Here is a 25,996-nt window from a genome sequence, read left to right as displayed (position 1 = left end):
AGTTGAAGAAATGAAGCTGGAGCGCCTCAAATAAGTTTCAGGATTTATTTCAGAAAGGGAAAGTCCATCGTAAATAAATATGAAGTCACATGTGCAAGAAAACATTAAGTATGTGTGCAGGAATAGACTTCAGACAGACCTGAAGCCTGGAGTGACAAACTGAGCAGGTCACAGCATGTCTCAGTAAACAACTTTCATAAGTAGAATGTATAAATATGTTGTGGTATATGCATACTATGGACAGGGAAAATGAATAAACTGTAGCAATACCACCATCATGGATGAATCCATAAAACTATGGGCAAGTCATAGAAGAATATATAAAGAAGAGGAATTCGTGTAAATGAAGATCCATCCTGAATTCCAATAGAAGAAACAAGCAGAGCCATTAGTGTTTGCAGCTTGCTGCATTACTACTTTATTTCTTCAGTTCTAAGATGCACATTTTGTAGAATTTTAATGTTTCTAAAACTGGGATTGCATCTTAAATTCCATGGACAATTTAATATAATTTTTTCCTCCTAGAAACTTCTATTAAAATTAAAATGTCTTTAAAAAATATACAATACATACATAATTGTCAAGACAGTGAAAAATGCATAGAAAATTCTGTCTTAGGAAGGTTGGGAGAATCTGGCAAAGAAGGTAGTTCAATTATTACTTAACAACATAACAATTTGAAATATACAAGTAGATTAACTTGTAGAATGAATAAAGCTAAATTATTTTTCCTTGCACCCCATTTATGGACATGAATATATCCATCTTTCTAATGTGTCAATTCTCTTAGTTTATATGCTTTTTAAATATGATAGCAATGTGAAGAATTCTCTTGTTTCTGTTTCATTGCCTATAAACATAATTAACTTTAAACAACAGAAAGCTATGAAATATTACATTGTCAATGAAAGTGACTTGAGGTTTTCTGTAGGAATACAATCGGATGCATAGCTGCAGTGATAACAAAACATCCTGAAATAGTTACCTAAATCAAGCACCTTGCCCCAAAATGTAAGTCAACATACTACTTATTTCTTTGAGGAGGTCTTGGTATAAAAAGCTTATCAACTGAACTAGAAAGTGTGCTTAGTGACTTAGTAAAGATTATAAATTATGTAAGAAGTAATGCAGAAAATCCAAGATTATTCTCTTTGTTATGTGATCATATGAAAGACAGTCATAAACAACTATCATTACATGCTGAGATATGATGGTTATCTAGAGGGAAAGTTCTACTGTGCGTATTTGAACATTTAGCATCTCTGCAAGAAACCATTTTGGTCCCATCTTTTTCAATATATAAATTGGCCAGCTAGAGTTATTAATTTTTTGATATCTTTAGAATTTTCATCTTCATAATTTTTCCATGCAAGGCGGGAATGCAACCTGTTTTACAATAGCAGATAAAATCAAAGGGCAAAAACAAAAGGTAAATGCTTGGAAGAACAAAGTTTCTACAGATCTTTATTACACGTTATTGCATTATTTAACAACAAATGTCACTATAGTAGGTGATTATCTTGATGCTACACATCTGCAAAAAGTTATCAAACCATTATGAGTTTGATAGAATGTTCGAATTTTATTTTCTATTAAAGAATGTCCACATACAGCAAATTTATAGATACGGAATCATTTATTTCATTGAAGATGATTTAAATTTAACTATAAATTTATGATGCATTATTCTAACTGGTAATTAATGAATTTAAAATGAATTTTGAAAATACAGTATCACTTGCTTCGTTTTAAACAAAAGTTAAAAATAAAAATTCTGAGCATGCTGTAGTTATTTTAAAATTTCTTTCCATTCCCATCTTCATTCCTTTGTAAATCTGGTTCTTATGAGTGATAGTAAAACAAAACATAGAAGCAGTTTAGATATATATCATTCCCTGAGAATAACATCGTTGTCAGTCCAATCAGGATTAGATAGTTAAACAAGAAATAAACAAGCTCATTGTCACATTAACAACTTAAAACTGTTAATATGCATGGTTTTTATTCAAACTATGCATATAAAAATGATCTAATCTAGAGAATTACTAGTTCACTTATAATTTTTCAGTTATAGTTGAAGAACAAAAAAAACTGAGTTATAGAAATTAATCTTACATGTACTCTTTCAATAAATACTTTAAAAATCATTATTTTCTTTACCTTTATATTTGTTCTAATTCTACTTATTGAAATTGGATTTTTATGTTCTTTGAATCAGATAATAAAAAATTTGAGCTTGCATTTTTTTTATTTCTACTAATTTAGTTTTATTGCAATTTATAAAAGTATTAGGCCACAATAGATTAAAGAATTGTCTCTTCATCACAGATGGTTTGAAAACTCCTGTTTACAATATACTCTCCAGATGATTATTCAGCTTTGGCTTGAACCCTTCTAGTAACTAAGGGTTCATTACCTTTCTGGGAAGCTAACTCCATTATTGGACAGTTCCAATTATTAGAAAGTATTTCCTTATACTGAGTAGAAATCCATCATTTTATGGTTTATAATCCTCAGACTTGCTTCTGTCCTTGGAACTATTCAAAATAAATTTACTCCTTTTTACATATGACAGCTCTTTGGATATTTGAAAACCCTCACCATATCCCTCCTTGATTATTTTTAAGCTCCACTTTTTCTGATTATCCATGTAACATGATTTCCAGGACCTTCCTGTCCTGGTTGCCCTCTTCTGGACATATTCTTTTAATAATGTCTTTCTTAAAACATATTGCCCAGAACTGAACTGAACATAATTCTCGTGTTCTGGACAATATATTTCTGCTAATGGTACCAATAATCCATTAAGTTTTTTAGCAGTTATGTCACTCTGTTGATTTGTATTGAGTCATAATTTCTCAAGAGGGAATCAGAATATCAAAATAGTCTCCAAATTCAGCTTCTTCCTTCTATAAGTGTACTCTTATACTCTTCTGATTCCTTTTAGGGAAAAAAGAAAAAAAGTTTATTTTTGTCACTAACCTCACTGATTTTTTCTTTTAATTTTTATATTTTTATTTTCTCAATTTTAGTTGACATACAATATTATATTAATTTCAGCTGTACAAAACAGTGACTAGACATTTATATAACTTATAAAGTGATCACCCCATCTTAATCCTCTCCCCCTTCATGTATTCTCCCACTCCCCAAAGTGACAACTATCAAAATGCTCTCTATATGTATAAGTTTGTTTCTGTTGTTGGTTTATCCTATTTTCTAGATTGCACATTTGTCTTTCTTTGTCTGACGTGCTCCACTCAGCTCAATACCCTCTAGATCCATCCATGTTGTGGCAGATGGCAAGACTTTGTTCTTTTTTATGGCTGAATAATATTCTATTATATATATTTACCACCTCTTTATCCATTCATCCATTGATGGACACCCAGGATGCCTCCATATCTTGGCTACTGTAAATCATGCTGCAATAAACATACTGATTCACATGTCCCTTCAAAGTAGTATCTTGGATTTTTTCAGATAAATACCCAGAAGTGGGATAACTGGATTCTTCTTTGTCTCTTGTTATAGCCTTTGTTTTAAAGTCTATTTTGTCTGGTATGAGTATTGCTTCTCCAGGTTTTTGTTTGTTTCCATTTTCATGAAACATCTTTTTTCATCCCTTTACTTTCAATCCATGTGTGTCTTTTAATTTGATGAGTCTCTTGTAGGCAGCATATGTAAGAGACTTGCTTTCTTATCCATTTGGCCACTGTATCTTTTGACTGGAGCATTTAATCAATTTACATTTAAAGTAGTTGTTGATAGATATGTAGTTATTGCCATTTTATTATTCATGTTTTTATCTTTTTCTTTTTCTTCTTAAAGAAGTCCCTGTAACATTTCCTGTAATGTTGGCTTGGTGATGATGAACTCCTTTAGCTTTTTCTTGTCTGGGAAACTCTTCATCTGTCCTTCAATTCTACATGACAGCTTTGCTGGGTAGAGTAATCTTGGTTGTAGGTCCTTGCTTTTCATCACTTTGAATAGTTCCTGCCATCTGGTCTGCAAAGTTTCTGTTGAGAAATCAGCTGATAGTCCGGAAGCTCCCTTGTAGATAACTGACTACTTTTCTCCTGCTGCTTTCAAGAGTCTCTCTTTTTCTTTAATCTTTGGCATTTTAATTGTGACATGTCTGGGTGTGGGCCTCTTTTGGTTCATCTTGTTTGGGACTCTCTGTGCTTCCTGGGCTTGCATGTCTATTTCCTTCACCAGGTTAGGGAAGTTTTCCATCATTATTTCTTGAAATAGGTTTTCAATTTCTTGCTCTCTTTCTTCTCCTTCTGATATCCCTATGATTTGGATGTTGGTACACTTGATGTTGTCTCAGAGGCCCCTTAAATGATCCTCATTATTTTGAATTCTTTTTTTCTTATTGCTGTTGTGATTGGATGTTTTCTGCTGCTTTTATCTTCTAAATCACTGATTTGATTCTCTGCTTTATCTCATCTACTGTTGATTCCCTGTAATATAGTCTTTATTTCAGTTATTGTATTCCTCATTTCTGACTGGTTCTTTTTTATGTTTTCAAACTCCACTTTTATGTTTTCTATCTTCTTATTAAAATTTTCACTGAGTTCCGCTATTCTTCTAAGTTCATTGAGCATCTTTTTAACCAGTGTTTGGAACTCTGCATCTGGTAGAGTTCTTGTCTCCATTTAGTTAGTTATTTTTCTGGAACTTTGTTCTATTCTTGTGTTTGAGACATGTTTCTTTGTCTTCCCATCCTGGCTGCCTACTTGTGTTTGTTTCTATGTATTAGGTAGGGCTGCTATGTGTCTTGGTCTTAGTAGAGTGGTCTTATGTAGTAGCTATGCTGTGGGGCCCAGTGGCACTGTCTTCCCTGGTCACCTGAGCCGGGTGCTCTAGATATGGCCCTTGTGTGGGTTGTATTTGCCCTCCTATTGTAGTTGAGCCTTGGTTGCTGTTTGCTTGGGGGATTGACCCTTGGGCTGATTGGTTGTGATGACTGGCCATCACCAGTGGAGGAGCCTTTGTGCAGAGGCTGACCCTACAGAGCAAGATTCACTTCATCAGGGCTCTGGTGCCTGCCCTCTCGGCCCTTTAGGTGTGTTGTTTTCACATGTGACCCCTGGTGGTGTTCTGGTTAAGCCAGCCACTGGGCTTGCAGGCTGTGGACGCCTGGGAGGGGCCCTGCTGCAGGCCAAATTCAGTTGCAGCCTACGTGTGCCCTGTCCAAGGCCACTTGGTGGTATGAGCCATTAGGCAATTCTCAGATAGCCATCGCTAAAGCTGGGCTTTGAAGTGCCTCAAGAGGCCAAGCCACAAACTGAGGGCAGCTGCCACTAGTGCTGGGCTTGGAGCTGCTCGGCAAGAGGTATGGGGCACACTAAGGCCTGATACTTTTTGTTTAGGCTTTGTAAACCTTTGAGAGATTTTAGGAAAATCTGCAGCATGAGCTATGACAGGCCATTTGTATGGAAAATCCACTGGAAGCAGCTTGGGTGGGCCTACAATTTGGGAGAGTCCGTGTCTCAGGGAATCACCAGGGTGGGGCAACCAATGTTAGTTACGTTTCTGGAGACTCAGATATGGTCGCCACCTAGGTCTACAAGCTGGGTGGGAGAGGGCTCCACAAAGGAACCATGGGTTCTACCAGCACTTCTGCTTGAGAGAAAGCTGCCCCTGCAGCCCTCACCCTAAAGCCAGACAGCTCAGTTCCTCCCCATATATACTGGGCACCTTTTGAGATGCTGCCCCAGTGCTGGGGATCAGAGGGAGGGAGTGAGTTAGTTAGCAAGTAAGTCCATGCTCGTGGGCCCTCTAAGAGGAATACCTGTGACTCCCTCAACCCTTTGTCTCAGCCACAATCTCTACTGGTTTTCACAGCCAGAGGTTGTGAGGACTTCTCTTCCCGGAACTAGAACCCTGGGCTAGGAGCTTAGTGTGGGCTCGGGACCTCTCACTCCTCCGGGGGGACCAAGATAACCCTCCTGATTCTCAACCACCACACACAGGTGTGGGACCAGCCTGTTTTGCATATTCACTCTTCCTACCAGTCTTGATGTAGCCTCTTCTGTGTGTCCCTGTTCAAATGGACTTCAGGTGACTCCCAATGATGGCTATTCTGTATTTAGTTGTAATTTTGATGTGATTGTGTCTCTTACTTAATATTTTAGTTTTTCTAGTTCTTAAGGCTAAGTAGAAACCCTAATCCTGTGTTTACCCAGACATTTGCTGAGTTCAAGGACAGCTAACAAAGCTGGTTAGTGGCTTTTTTCCTTAAAAAGAATTTGGGTTTGGTTCAATGCATATTCAATACTATATTAATTGCTCCATTCCAGTTTTTCTTTGCCTACCTCTCCTTACAGAATCAGCCTCCAGTTTTCTTCTCGGTATTTCCCCTTTCTCTACTCTCACTCTATAATGTCTCAGTGGCATTCTAATGCCTACATCAAGAGTGGAGTCATGACCCAGGCCTAAGACAACCCGAACATGTGTTCCTGAGGTGGGTACATGACCTAAACAGTACAATCGGAGAACATTTCAAGACTTTTATGAATTCGACCAGCAGATATATTTTTCTTCCTTACCGAATATAAACTTAAGAGGCTATGAGGCTGGCATTCCTACAGCCATTTTATGACCATGAGGGTATTGTCTGTTTGAGAATGGAGTCAACTCAAATGCTGTAAAGCTGAGAGATAGAGAAAGAGAAATCAGATTCTAATTATTTGAACCAAAATTTAATTTTTGCTTAAGGCCATTTGAATAGATCTTTCTGTTACTTATAACCAACAGAGTCTTAACTGATATAATAATGATCATATAAAAGTCACTTGAATAAGAGGAATAATTGGATAAATACATATTTATATAAATTTGTTAAAGAGTTAGATCTGAGAAACAATTGAGAACTCAGAATTATTGGCTATATCAGCTTGTCCTGTATGCTTGCTAAAATTTACTTGTACAGTAAAGAGAGTAGAGCTTAAGAAACTAGGCTCTGAGTATTCTAAAAAATCCAACCAATTGCATGGGATATCTCGAGTCTGAGAGATTTAGCCTGGTCCCTTAACAGTGCATTATACTAAGAGCAGTTGTTCTGAGTGGTGACCATGAGACACCAGAAAGCCACAGTTGTGAGAGAGAAAGATTCATAGTCTCATAGAATTTTTGATCTGGAGTTAAAATCACCAAATACTAATCCACAGAAATGGACTTGTGCCATTTTCAATAATATAAATTGAATTACATGTTTTAAGTTAATCCTTAAATAACTAGAAACTTAAATATATGAAAACAATGGTTTTCCAATCCTTTCTACTGACTAAGGCTCTACAATACAAGGGAATGTGACCATGGCTGGGCCTTTTTAGGTCTTGAGGAACATAGAAGCTTAACTACCCCTACCTCTTTTTCTCCATCCTTTAACTCATATGGTGGGACAAATCTTTTATTTTTCAAAGTAATCTGTGAGGAATGCCATACATTTGATTCAAATTATTTAAGAGGAAGCATGTGGAGTAGAAATTGGAAGAAATTGAAAATTAGCAGATTTTTATTTCAATTTTAGCCCTGTCTAGAACCGTGTGATTTACTACGTATAACCTCGATGAGGACGCAGCCCAGATCAGTCTTATTTCATTGATGTATACCCAATGCCAAGCACAGTGTCTTGCACATATAATAGGTGCTCAATAGATTTCTGTTACATAAATTAATGTATGGATTTTGCATGACACCCTTAACTTTTCTATGTTAGTTAGGCTAATTGGTACAACAATCACTAAAACCTCAGTGCCTGGACGTAATAAAGGCTTAGTTCTCACTCCTGCTGCAGTCTAACTCAGGTCAGTGAATAAGGAAAAACATCTCTGCCCCACAAAGTCCTTCAGGCACCCAGACTCTTGCCAAGTGGTGGCTTTACCATCCCCTGGGGCTTTACCATGCCCTGGGGCTGTGGACTCCTCTACTGAATTCTATGCATCTGGTGACAGGCAAAGAGAATAGAGAAATGTGGAAAACAAAGGATTGTATGCAAGGTTTTAGTGGCCAGCCCTGGAGGGGGCTTCTGCCACATTCCATTGGCCAGAACTCTGCCGGCCCAGCTCTTCATTTACAAGAGAGCTAGGAACTTGAACTAGTGGCATGCCATGGATGAAGGGGAGAAATTTAAGGACTGGTGAGAATTAGCTTTTTATGATTTACGCTGAGCCCCAATTTCTTCTTCTGAAAAGAAGAATTAATGATTGCTATTTGGCAGCACTTTATGAGAATTTAATGAGGCAATAAATGCAGAAGCACTTGGTAAAGTGCTAATCAATTGTTAGTTTTGAATATTCCTGAGTAATTTTGTCTCTTTGCCTCTGTATTTCATCTGTGAAATGCATAGGCTGAAACACCCTCTAAGACTCCTTTCCAGCTGAAAACTCTGATACTAGGTTCTTTTAAACATTCAGCAAGCAAGTGCCTTACCAGCTTTGTATTAGCAGTGTTTAGGATAAATCTTTTAGGATCTTGCACCTGACTCTACAACTCAATCCTCCTGTCTGCAAACCTTCTTTCATTGCTGTAATGTTCTTTTCGAGATATAATCTATCTTATCTCATTTAATTTCTGTTTATTCCAATTGGGTAAAAGATAAATTTTGACTTTCTATTGCAGCTAACAGTCCAGCCTGCTAGATTTCTTAATTTCAGAAGAAAATTGTAGATGTAGGGAAGAGAACATAAGAAAACATTTGACAGATTTTAAATATTAAAAACAAACATGATGACTTTAATCCTGCATTGAAAGATTCTATGTAATAGGAGTATGGTTCAATCAATGTCTTTTGTCTGTGGGATCCTTAGTTCTCTTACCACAGTTTCCCAGAGTTTTTTTCCCCCAGCTAAATTTCATTTGTGATTCATTGACAAGTGTTTTGCACAATTTCTAGGGAAGGCGAGCCAAGGGGAGTCTAAATTCTCTTATACTAAAGGGAGGTGAGGGGCTGATATGCATTGATGCTTAGGGGTATTCTGGCTTCTAGGTCAATCAAATAAAGTGGAGGAACCATTCTAGCGCCTTCTTATCCTTCACCACACTACAGCCATGTGCAAATCCACATTGCAAATCCGATATCATTCCCTTGTTTAAAACACTTTAATTTGTGTAGTGTATTTTTTAACAAAACTTTAATATATATTATACAAATAACGTACTGCACATGTTTTCAGTACAGTTTGAGTTTTGGTAATTGGATATGCCTGTGAAACCACAACCCCAAACAAGATGTAGAATAATTCTGTCAGCTCAGAAAGTTCCCTTGCTCCCCTTTGCCAGTCATTTTGCTCCCTGTCTGACCCCCACACCCAGAGGCAACCACCTTCTGATTTTTATCACCATAGATTAGTTTTGGCTCTTTTGAGATTTCATACAAATATAATCACACAGTATAGACTTTTTGGTGTTTGGCTATTTTTACTCAGCATAACCTTTTTGAGAGTATTCTCTGTTATGTGTTCATTCCTTTCAGTTGAGTATGAATATACCACAGTTTATTTATCCATTCTCTTGTTGATGGGCATTTGGGTTGTTTCCGGTTTTAGGCTATTTTAAGGCTGCTATGAATATTCAATGTTAATTCTTTTGGGGACATACGTTTTCATTTCTCTTGGGTAAATACCTAAGAGTGAAATTGTCAAGTAATAGGGGCCTTCACAGTCTAACATATCCATTCAGGGTGAGGACCAAAACCACGCACGGCCTTGAGCACCTCTCTGGAGTCGTCCTGAACACTCTTTCCTTCTCCTTACTTTTTGAAATTCAGCCCCTCTGTACATGCTCTTTCCTCTGCCAGAAATCCTCTTTTCCAGCCCATACATCAGCTCTAAACTCCAGCAACTGCTGCCTACCTTCCACAGAAAGGTAAATCCCTTATTATAGGCATTCATGGCTCTGTGTTCTCGATGCCCTTACCCAGCACTTACCCAGACCGTGGCTTGGCATGATTCTTTGCTTAATGTTTGCCTCTCACTCAGCGGCAAGCTCCATGAGGGTAGGTTATGTCTGTTTTACTCACACAGTACCTAGCCTAATTTCTGACACATACAAAGCATACATCATTGTTGGATAAATGAACAATGGCTATTCCTCACCTCCCCACAGATTCTGTTCTACACCTTGGTAAAACCTCTCTCCAGAGAAGAAACTCTGTCTTCAACATGGATTTCTCAATGGCCTGGCCTCAGATGGAGGGAAAAAGACTAGGCAATCAGTTATGTTCCAGCTGCCTGGTTTCCAGAAAAGAGAAAAGCTTAAATATTAATCTTAACACCTCTTGTCCTAAGCTGATCATTATATAAACAAAATTCCTGCTGAAGGGGTTTCTGATTCAAAAAAGACAACAAGGCAGTGCAGTTAGCAAATATTCCACCTCGAACTAGGCTAAGGCAACTGGCTTCTGCTTTTGTTTGTTTTCCCTAATTGTTCTTCTTGAGCACCAAGAACTGGGGGCATTCTCACGATGGTTCTGGTCTTCTTGGAACGTAGAAATTTTTCTTAATAGAGAATCAGGGAATGAAGTGCCATGAAACACACACACACACACACACACATGCACGCACACACACGCAGGATAAAATGCTATGCAATCAAATTTACTTTTTTATTGAAATGCACCTCTGTGAGGCATTTTTACCATTTGACTATCCTGAGCTGAGGAGCTCCTGAGCTAGGAAGGTTCGTTTACTCAATGTGTTGTTATTGTGAGCAAAGCTATTTAAGGATGTTTAGCTATACCCCTCCCCACCCCCCAAATTCCAATAGTGCATTCATGAAAATGATCACTGTAATCTTGCAGACCTTCACATGATTATGTGTTTTCATGAATAATTTCCTTTTGGGGTTGACTTCTTGCCCACCAGGAATAATAATAATGTGAAGATAAGTGTGTGGATGCTTTCTTCTTTAAATATTTTGTCTTTCAAAAAGAATGCAGAAATGTGATCCTAAGAAGGTGAGTATAGTACAGAAAGGACTATCAGTGTTTAAGAAAACAATGTTCATCTTATCATCATGAGATTTTTTTTTTTATTGCTACAAGGAAATGAAATTATTTTAGGCCTCAGCAAACCTCCATAGAAGGAACAGAAGATACTCTCACATCTTTAAATAGGAATGGATGATTCTTCACTTGAAGAAGATTTGAGGAAGTCCAGGTGATAATATGTGTAGGAAGTCTGCCAAAATATTTATCAAGAAACTTCAATGTGTTTGTACCCTTTGATCTAATAATTCCACTCCTAGATATGTGTCCTAAAGAATTAATTATAATTATAGACGAGTCTATTACAAGGAAGGCCATTGCTGCATTATTTACAATAGAGAGAAATTGAAAATGGTCTAAACATTTCACAAAAAGAGAATGGTTAAATAAATTCTGGAGTCTGCTTATCACAAAATATTGTGATATTAAAAAATATTTGCAAAGACTATTTAATAACATAGGAAAATTTTCTGAGTGAAAGAAGCACCCAGAATAGGATCTGAAATATTAAAGTCACTCAGTAGATATTTGTTAAATCGATACATGAATGGATTACTTATATAACAAAAGAAAATGATTTTAAAATCTGCTAGAAAATTTAAGGTTAACAATAAAAAGGGGGGGGGGGTCAATGAGAGGGGATAACCCTACTGGAAAGGCATTTTACAGGGGGAAAAGAAGATGAAAACAATTCTCATCTACCCTCCAAGTACCCCCCACCCAAAAAAATGAACAAAAAACTTGATCTTCAAAATACGTGAGTAGAAGAACTCTTTTATAGGATATTTTACATGGAAACAGAGTTCATGTGCTATACTGCAGGTGCTTTCCTTTAAAATTAGATTCTGTTAATAATTCTTGACCTCTGTTTTTCTGTGCTAAAATATTTGCTGAGATGTTAGTTTGAGGGACTTTTCTAATTTAAAGGAACTTTGTCCTTTTACTGTTCTGTTAGATGAAGCATTGAAAAGATTTCCGCCTCGTTAAATAGCCAGATAGAGCGCCTGCCATGTAAGTCTGATTTCTACTCTTGCCCTCTAAAGTTAAGACTGGCAGCTGTGGGCATTCTTGAAAGTGTTTGCCTGGTACACTTGAGCTCATTTTTAAAACCTGGCCTCTTGCCAATCTGCACTCCAGCTTCTGATGCTTAAATAGAAAATTCAATGGAAGCAAATATAGGAGTGTGTGTGTGTGTGTGTGTGTGTGTGTAGGGGGATGGTGGGGAGAGGTACAGAAAGACAATCATACTGAGCCAATGGCTGCACTTGATACGTGGAAATTAGGGGGTCTATCAATAACAGGAGTGTTTCAAAACTAAGATCAGGACAGAGCTATCAAGGTCCAAAGTCGGCCCTAGGGACGCATTGGTTCTGAAGCAAATTACACAGTACTTCATTGTGTAGGATAATCCAGCTTTGCGCGGTGGAGAGAAACGTTTTAATTTTGTGGAACCCTCTTTAAGTAAAAAATACAATCTGAGGATAAAAATACTATAGCAAGAAGACACAAAAGTGCTTAAGAAACACATAAATACATCTGCTAAACCCCACCATGTGTACCTCCAAGCCAGTTTTCCTTTAGCCAGATCCAAATCCTTTCCAAAGCTCTCTGACGTGAGGGCTTAATTGATCATGGTTATAATGTCTTAATTTTGCAAATTTAACAAAAACATGTGGTCTTGTGAACACATTGCCAGGACCCTTTCTAAGGTCTTTACCAGTTAGGGACCTTGAAACTCAACTTTCATTAACTTCAAGATAAACCTCACTCTGCCCATGCCCCACTGGGCCCTAGCATTTTCTTATAGATTAAATCAGACTAAAATTGAAGGCAGCCAATGGGATGAGTAGAAGGCAGAAACTATAGAAGGTCACAGTGGGGACTCATCACACACATTCCTACTCTTCTTGCAAATGTTGAGCGCTCAGGCTGGAAGATGACGAAGGACATGTTAGGTTTTCTGGAAAATACAAAAGATCAGGCTTCCAGATGTTAGTAAGCATTAGCACTAACTGGGAAGCAAGGCAGATTCAACCCAGTGGAGAAAAGAAAGTGACTTAGGAAGGCAGAGGAGTTACTTGGAGGTGAGAGAGTTAGAAGATAGTGCCTTGTCCAGGTACCTTAATTTGGGTTCTGCAAGGAATGTTCTTGACTGGGCACTCATTGGTAGCTTTGCAGTTCCTTCCAGCTGGCAAATGGGGAGCTTGTACCACGGTTCTCAGTAAAGAGAGCTACACATATGGGAAAAAAAGAACTCAAGCTTGCCTTTTGGGTAGTCTGATGAACCTTAAGTACTGGGGCAAGGCACAGGATTGGGAGTGAGTGGTCGATAAAGGGTTGATGGAGGACACTCTTACTGCCTTAGGAATCCCGAGGCAGCAATGGAAGAAACGGTGAGAGCATTAAATGGGTGTTGGCACTGGATGGGTGGAAGTGGAGGGCACAGAGGGAACCTCCGAATGAGGTATACAATCAAACCATTTAGGTAAATTAAAAATACAAGCTTATCAAACAATGCATATTTTATAAGAACACATTTGGAAACAAAAGGATGCAAATTAAATACACTAGAAGGAGAGGGTTAGGAGTAAGAATTTGGGTTAAAAGGGAACACATTACTCATTCACTCAGTCCATAACAAGAAAGGGGCCACAAGAACAAACAAAACACTCCAGCAGCAATGGAAGAGCTCCAACATTTTGGCCAAATGGGGAGAGTCCCAGTAATAATGCTAGGTGGGATCTGCATAGAGCAATTTAAAACTCAGTGTTGTGGGGGTTTAGGAAATAAGGGCTACTCATGTATGAGAACAGAAATAGTATTTTAAAAAACTGCTTCATAGTTTTTTGGGGAAAATGATACATGCTTTTGTTTTTGTAAAAAATGCAGACAATACAGATTATTGAATGAATTAAATCCATGTAAAGTACTTAAAAGAATGCCCGAGACATAATAAGCCCTCAATAAATGTTACAAAAATAACCCAAAATTCTACCACCCAGAGATACCCACAATTAAGATTTTGATAAATGTCCTTTCTAGGAAATATATCAATTTATTTATTCATTTGTACATAAATGAGATCAAATTCTACGTAATGTTCTGAACCCTGCTTTTTTCACAACATGATACTGTAAAGATCATTTCATGTGTAGGAATATAGACTATTCTTGCTCTTTCTAAAGTCCAGGGTGTATTCCATTGTATAGATGTATAAGCATGCCTCATTTTATTGTATTTGCCTTTATGGCACTTCACAGGTGTGTTTTTTACAAATTGAAGGCAAGACCCTCCATCAGCAAAAAGATTACAACTTCCTTTATTGTGATATTCGCCTTATAGTGGTGGTCTGGAACCAAGCCCACTGTATCTCTGAGGTATGCCTGTACTATAATTTACTTAACCTGGTCCCAACTGATGGACATTGAAGCTGCTTCCAATTTTCGTTATTATATATGACATTCCTGGAGCACCCACATAACCCCATCATTTTGTACTTGTCTGAATCTCCTTAGTGTGAGCTCCTAGGATTGGAATTGTGGGGTCAAAGCGTATGCACATTTGACATTTTGATACTGCCAAACTGCCCTACAAAAAAGGTTTTTTTGGTTTGTGTCCCCACCAATGGTATATGAATATTCCGTTATCTTTCAACGAAACCGAGTGTGGTTCTTTTCAATCTCCGCATACCTGCTGGGTAAAGAATAGCTTATTGTCAATTACATTTGCTTTCTAAAAATTAGTGTGATAGTTAATTTTATGTATGTCAGCATGGCTTGGCTATTGTGCTCAATTTTTGGTCAATCACAAGTCTAGATGCTGCTGTGAAGGTACTTTTTAGATGAGATTAATATTTAAATCAGTACATTTTGAGTAAAACAGATTGCCCTCCATAATGTGGGTGGGCCTCATCCAATCAGTTAAAGGCCTTACGAGAAAAGACTGAGGTCAACTTTTTTCCGGGTGTCCGGCCTCTGGCATCCTCTACGTATTTGGACTTGCCCGCCTCCACAGTGGCTTGAGCCAATTCCTTAAAATAAAGCTCCATCTCTCTGTATCTACACATCCTGTTGGTATTGTTTCCCTGCAGAATCCTAATACAGTTATTGAGGTTGCTCATCCCAAATGTTTATTGACCATCTGTATTTCTTTTCTCTTCTTTTCTTTTAAAAATTTCTTTCCTGTCCTGTCTTCTTAAAAAATCATGTCCTGGCCTTATGCCTGGGTCTTTTTTTTTTTTAAACCCCTCTGCTCATGCCTGGCACAAGACAATGTGACCTGGGGACCCCTCAAAATAAGGAGCTCTGATCTGTACTCCCCAATTTTCTGACTATGTACTTGTATTACAAATGAAGTCATGCAAATAAATAGAGCCAAGTAATTGAGAATGCTGCCTAGTTAAGGGAACTTATTTTGAAAACCAGCTCTTCCTTCATTTATCAGTTAATAGCTGAACACAGAATTTCCTGTTGTTTCTTTTTTTCTCCTCTCGTAGCAATTGACGTCATCATAGCCATCTAGAAGAACAATTTTCTACAGTGATGGAGGTTCTGTGATGTCATTGGGATTACAAAAGCTGGTAAGGAAATTTGCTGTCAGCACTTATTACAGGAAATTACAAAGGAAATTAATTTTAAGCTTTCTGGGAAAGGAACTCTTCAGTGAAACTAAACATTTTTCTTAGTTTATTATACAAAGAAAGTCTATCCTTTGTCTACCAAAGAGAGAATAGCCTATAACTTAAAGGTACTAAATAAAACAGGGCTGCTGAAACAGATAATTCTATTTCAGTGAGCTAAGTATCTGTGCATATGGTAACTACCTTCATACTGGATAGGCTGGTGACTGGACTATTTTTCAAGCAACCAGACCTGCCCTGAGGAAGCTTTGAGATTTCCTGCTTTTTAAATCTTAGGTCAGATTGCCATAGCCGATAGCCCGCGAAAGACACATGGACCACCAGAAATCAGTGAGTTATAGGAAACACACTCTTTATTCAGCCAGCTGGGTCTGCCAGGGGTACGCAGACCCCAAATGAAGCAGCCCCGAAATGTAGAGGTACAGGGTTTTTAAGCCCTAAACCCCATTCTTCATTCTGTCTGAACATAAAAGTCTATTTTTCTTCTATTTACTAACTGTCAACCCACAGGTTGGTTATGCAAGCGTGGGTACAGAAGCGGAAAACTTATTGTCAGAATGTTATGTTCCTTTGGGTGATAGCCTATGTTCCTATGGGCGATAGATAGCCTGTGTTCCCATGGGTGATAGCCAAGCAGTAATTTTCCAGCCAGCACATAAGCAAAACACCATGGGAATACGGGGAACATCTCAATGGCTGAATGGAGAGTTAGGAAAAACATCACATGGAAGGTGATGTTTAAGGTGGACTTCACAGGATGAGTAAGAGTTTGCCACGCCATGAAGTGAGAGAAAAGGGGAAGCAGGTGAAGACACAGGGCTAGGAAGGAACTGGACTGGATAAGTAGCAGAGGTTAATTATGCAGGTCCCATATAGCATGTTAAGACACTTAGACCTCTAGACCAGCTAGAAATAGGAGCCACTGAAGGGCATGAAGCAAAAGAGCAATATCAGATTCGTGTTTTGGAAAGACCCCTCTGACTGCACTGTGCAGAGGGGATCAGCAGGGAGACCAGCTGGCTCTGGAAAAGTCATCTAAGCAGACATGATAATAGCTGGAAAGAGTGGAGAAACAGAAGCGAACCAGTTGAAAGATATTTAGGAAGTTCAATTGGTACATCTTAAGTATGGAAGGTGAAGGTGAACAATTAAGGAAGCTTCCAAGGTTTCTGGCTTGGGAAACTGGATGACTACTGGTACCATTGTCCAAGGCATGGGACATTGGAAGAGGAGAAGATTTACAAGGGGAAGAAGATGAGTAAACTTTTATGTGTATCTAATTGGAGGTGCCTGTGGGAGATCCAAGTAGAAATATCTAAGAAGCAGAAAGACATTTGACTAATATGCCTATGAAGAAAGGGCAATATAATTAGTAACCAAATAAATGCAAATGTAAATGACAATAAGATATTTTCCACATATCATGTTAGTAAACAAACAACAACAACAACAACAACAATAATACAGAGTTTGCAAAGATTGGTGATATGTGTAATCCTCCACACTGCTGGGAGAGTGGGGTGGTGGTGTGTAAAATGAAATGAAGAGCAATTTGAGAATATGTATAAAAATAACATTTCAGGAATTTGCCTTAGGGAAATAATCTTGAATTTAGAAAAAGAATTAAATTTTCTTCAAAGGTATTTATTGTTACATTGTTTATAGTCGTACTAAGTGGGAAATCACTCCCAACGATCAAGGCTTGAATGAATGACTGTGTAAAATGCTACCCTGCCGTTCAAAATAATGTTTTTGAGGAGTACTCAATGACGTGGAAATATTCAGACATATTGTTAAATTTTAAAAAGCAAGTTAAAACATCACATTATTTTATTTTTATGGTAAAAAAATGTTTTAAAAAGTTGTAGCCACCAGCCCCTGATAGACACACAGGTCACCAGAAATCAGTGAGTTATAGGAAACACACTCTTTATTCAGCCAGCTGGGTCTGCCAGGGGTACGCAGACCCCAAATGAAGCAGCCCCAAAATATAGAGGTACAGGGTTTTTAAGCCCTAAACCCCATTCTTCATTCTGTCTGAACACAAAAGTCTATTTTTCTTCTATTTACTGTCAACCCAGAGGTTGGTTGTGCAAATGGGGGCACAGAAGCAGAAAGCTTATCGTCAGGATGTTATGTTCCCATGGGCGATAGCCAAGCAGTAATTTTCCAGCCAACACAAGATATCCTATTTACTGCTCTCTCCCTGCCCCCACCATCCTCCCTGCTCCCCCACCATTAGGATGGAAGCAGGATTATTAGTTTTCTGTGGCTGCTGTAATAAATTATAATATGCTAGTGGCTTAAAACATCAGAACTTTGTTTTCTCACAGCTGTGGAGGTCAGAAGTCTAAACTCAAGGTGTCGGGAGGGTTGGATTGGAAATCACATCTGAACTACATTGAGCAGGGAGGGGCAGTTGCTGCATATAAGAGCAATACTACTACCAGGAGGAGGGGAACACATGCAGTTTGGCAGGCTCAGACACAAGACGAAGAGTGTGGGAGGAATGATGGTGAGTTCATGCTAAGTTATGACATAACTGGTGAGATACAATGATATTTCCTGTCTATTAAGTTTGGCAGCAGTTTTATCAATTTAACTTCGGCAAGAATACTTTCAGTGGAGTGTAGGGCAGGAGGATTATTGAAAGGAGTTGAAAATAAATGGATATTGAGGAAAGTTGAGATGGGGATGTTTAGAAGCCAAAGAGAGTTAGAGTCTGTTTGGGAACATTCTCTGCCAGAAGACTGCTGCTCACGCGGCCTTCCAGGGCTCAAGGGAATGCCCTAAAGCAGTTCTTAAAGGCTGGTACCTGCCCTGGCAGCATCGAGCACCTGGGAACTTACTAGAAAAGCACATTTTGGGGACCCACTCAAGACTTACTGAATCAAAACTCTAGGATGGAGTTCTTAAATCTATGTGTAGCAAGCCCTTCAGGCAATTCTGATGCAGAACAAAGTCTGAGAACTACTACAGTCTTGAGTGCCTGGAGGGAAGAGTTTTGATAGAACTTGTGGTGCCATCTGTCTTGGGGAGTCGTATGTGAGTGTTCTTAACATGTTTATTCTAGCTGGGCTTGCTGGAAGCAGCGAGTCTGGTTTTGGGTGGGGTTGTGGGGTGAGGGTATTGGACTTAAGGGCCTGAATTTCTGCAAAGCAATCAAATGCAAAAAAGGGCTGTTTTTCCCCCAGGTCAGGATCTCTGCTGCTTCAGTATGAAATACACCTGTTTTGATATTTCAAGCAGATCAGCAATTTGACATCTTCCCACTTCTCTGAGCACCCTGGTAGTAAGCAGATCTCTGAAGGGCAGGTCTGGTATTCAGCTGAAACTGTCACAGGGTGACGTTTCTCACGATATTTGTACAGCCTCTGGGAATGTTAACCAGAAACTTCGTTTGCTCTTTCACTTCATTCTTTGTGGTTGAAAACCTTTCTAAAATGGATCTGTCTTTTTGCCACTTTAGAGACTGGATTAATATCCAAAGTAGCAAAGTTGTTAAAGATTTATCTTTACAAAGCACAGTGGGTTTTAAGATGAGCTCTCCAATAGTATAACTCTTACTTGCATTCTGATTCTCTTCCTTGAGAGGAAGAGATTGAGATAAATGGAGTTTCTGCTAACCACTGGGATTCACATGTGGCCCCCTACATACATTATCTATGGCACACTCTTTTATGTGTGTCTTTATCTTTTTTTTTTTTAATAGCTAGGAACTATAGGAAAAATTTCCCTTTACTCTTTTTTTAAAATTATTTATTTCAATTAGTTCCAAGTATACAGTACATTGGTTAGACATCTATAGAGTTCATAAAATGATCCCCCCAATTGCTTCTCCCTCCCTCCCAATCCTCCACCTAGCCAATGTATTAATGCTAACTGCATTCCCTATGCTGTGCTCCCCATCCTCGTGACCATCCATCAGCTACTAATCTGTACTTCTTTAACCCTTCACCCCATTCTCCCAGCCCTCAAACCTCCTCTCCCCTCTATCCATCACCAAATTGTCCACTTTATTTTTGAGTCTGTTTTTGATTAGTTCTTTTTATTCCATAGCTTCTGCATGTAAGTGAAATCATATAGTGTTTATCTTTCTCTGTCTGACTTAAATACCTTCTATGTCCATCAAAGCAATATCTTTTTCTATCCCCTTCCTTTTCATATGTAGGGATGTTGTTTTCTTGTCCTTTTAGCTGCTCAATCTTTTGGTTGGATCAGATAATTCTTTTTTAAAGGTACTTATTGATAGGAATGTAGTTGTTGCCATTCTTTATTCCTGTTTTTGATATCTGTTTTTTCTTCTTAAGGAAGTCTCTCCAGTATTTCCTGTAATCCTAGCTTGGTGGTGATAAATTCTTTTAGCTTATTTTTGTGTGGGAAGCTCTTTATCTGTCTTTTGACTCTAAATGATAGCTTTGCTGGATAAATTATTCTTGATTGTAGATCCTGGGTCTTCATCACATTGAATATTTTGTGCCAAGCTCTTCTGTCCTGCATAGTTTCTTTTGAGAAATCAGCTGCCAGTCTTATGGGTGTTCTCTTGTAGGTGACTATCTGTTTTTCTCGTGATGCTTTTAATATTCTTTGTGTTTAACCTTTGGCATTTTAATTATGATGTGTCCTGGTGCGGGTCTCTTTGCATCCCTGGTTTTTGGGATTCTCTGAACTTCCTGTGGTTTTATGTCCATTTCCTTCCCAGATTAGGGAAGTTTTCCATCATTATTTCTTCAAACAGCTGTTCGACATCTCGTTTTCCTCCAGATATGCTGATCAGATGGATATTTTGACCTTTAATAATGTCTCATATGCTCCTTAAATTATTTTTATAGTCTTGGCATCTTTTTTCTTGCCATTGAGTGTCCTTGGTTCTACCACCCTCTGGATAGGTCATTTGATCATTTTCTTGATTCACTTTGTTTATTCCATTAAATATACTTTTCATCTCAGATAATGTGTTCTTCATTTCTGACTGGTCCCCTTTTATAATTTTCATTTTCATGTTTTTCATCTCTTTGTTCAAGTTCTCACTGAATTTATCTACATTTTCCAAAAGTTCATTGAGCATCTTTATAACCAGTGTTTTGAACTCTGTGAGATTACTTGATTCCATTACATCCGGATCTGTGTTCTGTTCTCTCATATGGTTTCTGCTTCTTTGTCTTCCCATTTTGGCTGCCTTTCTGTGTCTGTTTCTATGTACTAAGCTAAGCTCCTAAATCTCCCGGTCTTATTAGTGTGGCTTTGTGTAGTAGGTGTCCAATGGCACAATCCTGAGAGGGGTTCAGCTGCAGGCCTAATTTAGCCCCAGCCTATGCCCCTCCAGGGCCACCTGTTAAGATTCAGCAGGCAACCCACAGATGCTGTGCTTATAGTTGGCTCAAAAGGCCACACCAGAAACTGAGGCCAGCTGCCTTCAGTGTGAGTCTAGGTGCTGCTCAGCAAGGAGTACCTGACTGGCTAAGGATACAACCGGATGTGGTTTGGGTGGGCCCATGAGGTGGGGGAGGTGGAATTTCAGAGAATTCTCTAGGCAGAGTGACTTCTTTTATCCAGTTTGATGAGTTATCAGCTATAGTGGTGCTGTGTTCGGGTACTGGAAGGGGGGAGGGCTCAACAGGGAACAATGGGTACCCCAGCACTCCTGTACAGAGCAAGTCTTGCCTTGTCCCTCACTCCAACAATGTCTCATTCCTACAATGTCTCACTCCCTGTAAGTCTCTGGTGCCCGCTGCACGCAGCCCAAACAACATTAGTGCTCGGAGCAAGCAGGTTCTTCATTGCGAAAATCCGCTTGAGGACCTGGCCCCTTTAAGAAGAGTCTGTTGCTGCTGCAGCCACTGCCATAGCTGCTGGAGACCAGGCAGCCCCGCGTTCTCACCTCGTTGTACCTTCTGCTGTTGCAGAGTGCTTACTTGGATTTCTCCCTTGTTGTATGGCTTATTCATCTAGATCCCAGGCAATTTTTGCTTGCTGCTTGCTGCTTGTTTCCATCACAACTTTGATTTGGTCGTCAGAGGGATGAACAGAGCCCCTATCATCTGCACCATTTTTTTCCCTTCCCTCGCATGTCTTTATCTTATTTCCCCTTAATAGCTATACGTGAAAGTTCAGTGGGAAGGTAACATGAAGTATGGTGTAATGTAAACTCGATTAGGGCAGGGCTGGTTAGTTCATAGTTTTATCTCTAAAACCTAGAATTATAACAGCACCCAATAAACAGACTGAATGAATTAAAGAATATAGTCCCTGTAATTGAATTTTGAATCATTCTAGAAGCTAGAGGTCTCAGAGAGTTACCATTCTGAATATTAATTGTCACCATTTTGGACCATAAATTTAGCATGTGTAGGCAGGCTTGGCTACATAATTTTCAGAGAACAGTGCAAAATGAAAATGTATAGCCCCTTATTAAAAAATTATTGAGAACTTCAACACAGTGACAGCAGAGCATTAAATCAAATGTAGGGCCCTTCTGAGTGTAAGGCCCCGTGCTTCTGTACACATTCTATGAAGGAATATAGGTAGAATATGGAATGAAATCTTAACTACTGGGAACTCGTGTAATTAGCTTAAATTTTCTTTTCTTTTCTTTTTTTTTGCAGAAATTCGTAAAATGACATTTTTATGTAGTTGTTTTCACCATGAAAGAGAAAGGCAATATCAAAATGGAACCTGGCACATCGCTTTTCTTCTTTTAGAAGATTTCCACCATGATTTGTAAATCAAATTGGATCTGAAGGCTTTCTCTTAAGCACTAAGAAAAGCTTCCAGCTTCCTTCCCACTTCTGGACACCTTCAAAGAGCTCTTTGTGAACGTCGTAGTAGTTTCTTAAACGCATGACCTCAGCGTCGTAGAGCTGGAGTAGATTTGCTGCGTACTCCTCATCATAGTATGGAGCGAAAGCCTGTCTCTGCTTCTGACTATGAAAACACTGGTCCTAGTACTGAGCCAGCTCCACACGTATTGCGTCAACTACTTTCTTCATGTTTTTCATTTTCAATTCTTCCAAAGAATCCACTTTTAGTTGCAGCACTTTCTTGACCTTGGCCTTCAAACCAGCTGCAACCAGGGCCACAGCTTGTCTCTCTTTTGTTAGTATTTGCAACCTGTCCCAGAGCTCTCCGATGTGAGCATGCAGGCCCTCACACACAGCTTCATTTTGTGATTTTAGCATTTTCAGCTACCATAGCAACTTCTGTAGTGTTGCAATATTATCCGAAGATAAGCAAAAGGTGCCTTCATCTTCACACACCACATCTCTTTTGAAGCTCAGATCTGGGGTGTGATTCAGTTCTTCCATACACAGCGTGATCTGTCTCCTTATGTTGACAAACACCTCATGCCTAGATGCCTTTGTCTCCCTCAAAGTTGCCACATGTTGTCTGAACTAGTTCAGCTCTTCCAAGCTGGAAACTGAGTCACTGTCAATGCCATAGGGTGTCACACAGAATTTAAACAAATTTGTTTTAAACTACTCATTTTATGATAATTTATTATGACAACAATAGAAAACTAATTCATTCCCAAACAGAAAACTAGAATGTTCTTACCCAAACAAGGGGGGAAATGCAGGCAAGCAGACAAATAGGCCAGAACAGATGTATAGTGAAGACTAGATCTCTGGGACCTGTTGTTCCATAACTCCCTGGATATTTTCCAAGGGGAGGCAGAACTTACTTAACAAAGCATTGTTGATAGCAGCATGCACCTGTTCCACAAAGTCAAAGCTCGTAGCACCTGTGAGCAAGGGTAGACAAGCTGGAGAGTGCTGCCTCTGAAGGCACTCCAAACAGACTTGAAATCTGGTTTCTTTACTCACCAGCTGGTTAATCATGGGCAAGTTACTTAACTTCTTTGTACCTCAGTAAAACAAGGATGATAAATAAATATCTACCTGAGGACATTTTTATGAAGACTAATGATGTTAATACGTATTACTAAGAATCATTGCTGGCTTATAGGTAAGGCTCAATAAATGTTAACAGTTGCTATTATGACTAATACTGCTGGGCAGTATCTGTAGTGATAAGTAACTTTAGGTCTTGACCCAGACTATGTGGGGTCAAATTCAGCTCTGTCACTTAGAACTTTTATGCTTGGGCAAGTTATTTAACATTTACAAGACTCAGTTTTTTCATGTGTAAAATGGGGATATTAAAGTTACCTACCTCATGGAGTTAGGATGGGGGGGTGGTTAATCAATTAATACGTATAAAGTACTAGAACAATGCCTGATACACCCAATAAATGCCATTTGTTGTCACCATTACTAGTAGTATGGGGTCACCGTCACTCTGGATGACTAATAACTAAACAACCAACACCATGAATTTGGTAACATCTGATGTGATCATGAAGACCTAATTTTAGGCTAGAACAAACCATGGGATTCACAAGACCAACTTTCCTTTATCAGGAAATCAAATTATGGTAACACCTGGGTGTGATGCATATGTTATATAGGCAAAGAAAGTGGAAGAATTAGTTATCAGAAACACACTGTAGAAAAAGGCTCCTGAAAGGGGTGCAGAGAGAGCCCATCTGCTCTTTTTTCTCTACTCCACAATTACTGCAGGGTTGTACTCGCCTTTGCTTTTGATTCAGTACTTTTACATTTTGTAACAGTAAGAACATTAAGTTAAGGAACCTTGCAATTTGCCTATTCAGAGCAGTCCTCTCAACAATACCAAGAATCCTCACTTTCGTAGATAAAGACAAGAAATACAACAGCCAGTTTATACACAAGCATATCATTTCATGGCAACAGGTGATTTAATCAAAACATTCTGATTCTCCCTCATTTGAACTCACAAGAAATGAACCAATCCAATTGGAAAAAATATTTGTTTTATCTTTGCCACATTTATTTACTCTTAGGGACTGTTTAACTTGCTTACAGAGAAGTTGAAAAGAACAGAAATACTGTACACACTGACCAGCTTTCTTTCCAGGCAGAAATGGCCTGTTGAGCAGTTTCTTGAAGTCTTTTGCCCTCATCTTCAGGGTGAAGAATAGAACTGTTCATGGGCCAAGTTTTGGTGGTGGGAGTAAAGAATAGACATTAGAAAAAAATACATCAGTTATTTAGCAATCCTCCCCAGCCACGCAATAATTTCAAAATATGAAATTCCATGAGATTTACTGACAATATGTGCAAGGCATTATGCAGGTGTTACAGGAAGGCAAAGATAAATTAGATAAGGATTAAGTCTCAAGGTACTCCCAAAGGAGTCACATGAGACACACAAACACCTGTGGGGAGTAGAGAGCTACAGGTGTGTTTTCAGTTGTACTCCCAGGAAGCAGAGTCAGCAGAGGGCTGTATGCCAGTGATTCGTTGAGAGAGCTCTGGGTGAAATCTCAGAAGATATGAGTGACAGGGCAGGGAGAAATTAGCAAAGAGGTGGGTGCAGCCCAGCCCTATCCCATGAGGAGCTATGAAGAATGACTGGTGCCTGCGGTATAATAAAAAATAAGTATTTGGTCTTTGTTCCTGAATCCTGGCACAGCACTCTCCAAACCCTGTAGGCGGCCCTAGATAGCTTCGGGATCAGGGCCGGTTACCAGAAAAACCAATCATAGGATAAGAGGGTTAGAACTTTCAGCCCCGCTCTCCAACCTCCAGGGAGAGCAGAGAGACTGGAATTTGAGGTCAATCACCAATGGCCAGGGATTCAATCAGTTGTGCCTGTGTAATGAAACTTCCATAAAACCCCTAAAGGCCAGGATTCAGGGAACTTCTGGGTTGGTGAATACCTGCATGTGCTGCGAGGGTGGTGCGTCCTGACTCCACAAGAACAGAAATTCCTGCACTTGGGACCCTCCCAGATCTTGCCCTGTGTATATCTTCATCTGGTTGTTCATTTGTATCCTTTATAATAAACTATAATAGTAATTAGAGCACTTTCCGGAGTCCTATGTGTCGTTCCAGTGAATTCTCGAACCTGAGACGGGGGGTGCTTCATGGGAACTCTTGAATTTGTAGTTGGTCAGGTGGAAGTGTGGGCCACTTGGGGATCCCATTTGAGGCTGACATCTGAAGTGGGGAGAGTATTGTGGGACTAAGCTCTTTAACTTGTGGGATCTGACGCTAGCTAACTCCAGATAGTATTCGAATTGAATTGTTGGACACCCAATTGGTGTTGGAGAAACGATTGTTTTCAGGAAAAATCACATATTTGCTGTCAGAAAACACTGCACGGTACCATAAAGTTGTTCCGACTTGAGGCAAGGGAGATAGGCTTTTGTACCCTGTATCAGCTAGCCACTGGCTATGGGCTGCCCCTGGGGATAGAATAATCTCCCAGACTCTTCTGGGAAAGGTGGCTCCCACGGATTAAGGGCAATTTTCCAGAGA

At 39.1% G+C, this 25,996-nt stretch overlaps 1 protein-coding gene across 1 annotated transcript in view; it reads left to right on the top strand.

Annotated features, from left to right (window-relative positions):
* MRPL42 (mitochondrial ribosomal protein L42) overlaps positions 1–25,542 on the top strand; it is a 56,207-nt gene extending 30,665 nt beyond the window's left edge. Inside the window, exon 6 of the mRNA XM_036236730.1 lies at positions 22,241–25,542. Within this exon, the coding sequence (XP_036092623.1) occupies positions 22,241–22,250 (10 nt within the window). The 3' untranslated portion in view covers positions 22,251–25,542. The remainder of the gene's footprint in view (positions 1–22,240) is intronic.
* Positions 25,543–25,996: the final 454 nt, after the last annotated feature.

This window comes from Rousettus aegyptiacus, unplaced genomic scaffold, assembly GCF_014176215.1.
Source record: "Rousettus aegyptiacus isolate mRouAeg1 unplaced genomic scaffold, mRouAeg1.p scaffold_m13_p_2, whole genome shotgun sequence".
In the NCBI taxonomy this organism is placed as follows: Eukaryota; Metazoa; Chordata; class Mammalia; order Chiroptera; family Pteropodidae; genus Rousettus; species Rousettus aegyptiacus.
The sequence above is the reverse complement of the archived record's forward strand: the minus strand, read 5'-3'. Positions and strand labels throughout refer to the sequence as shown.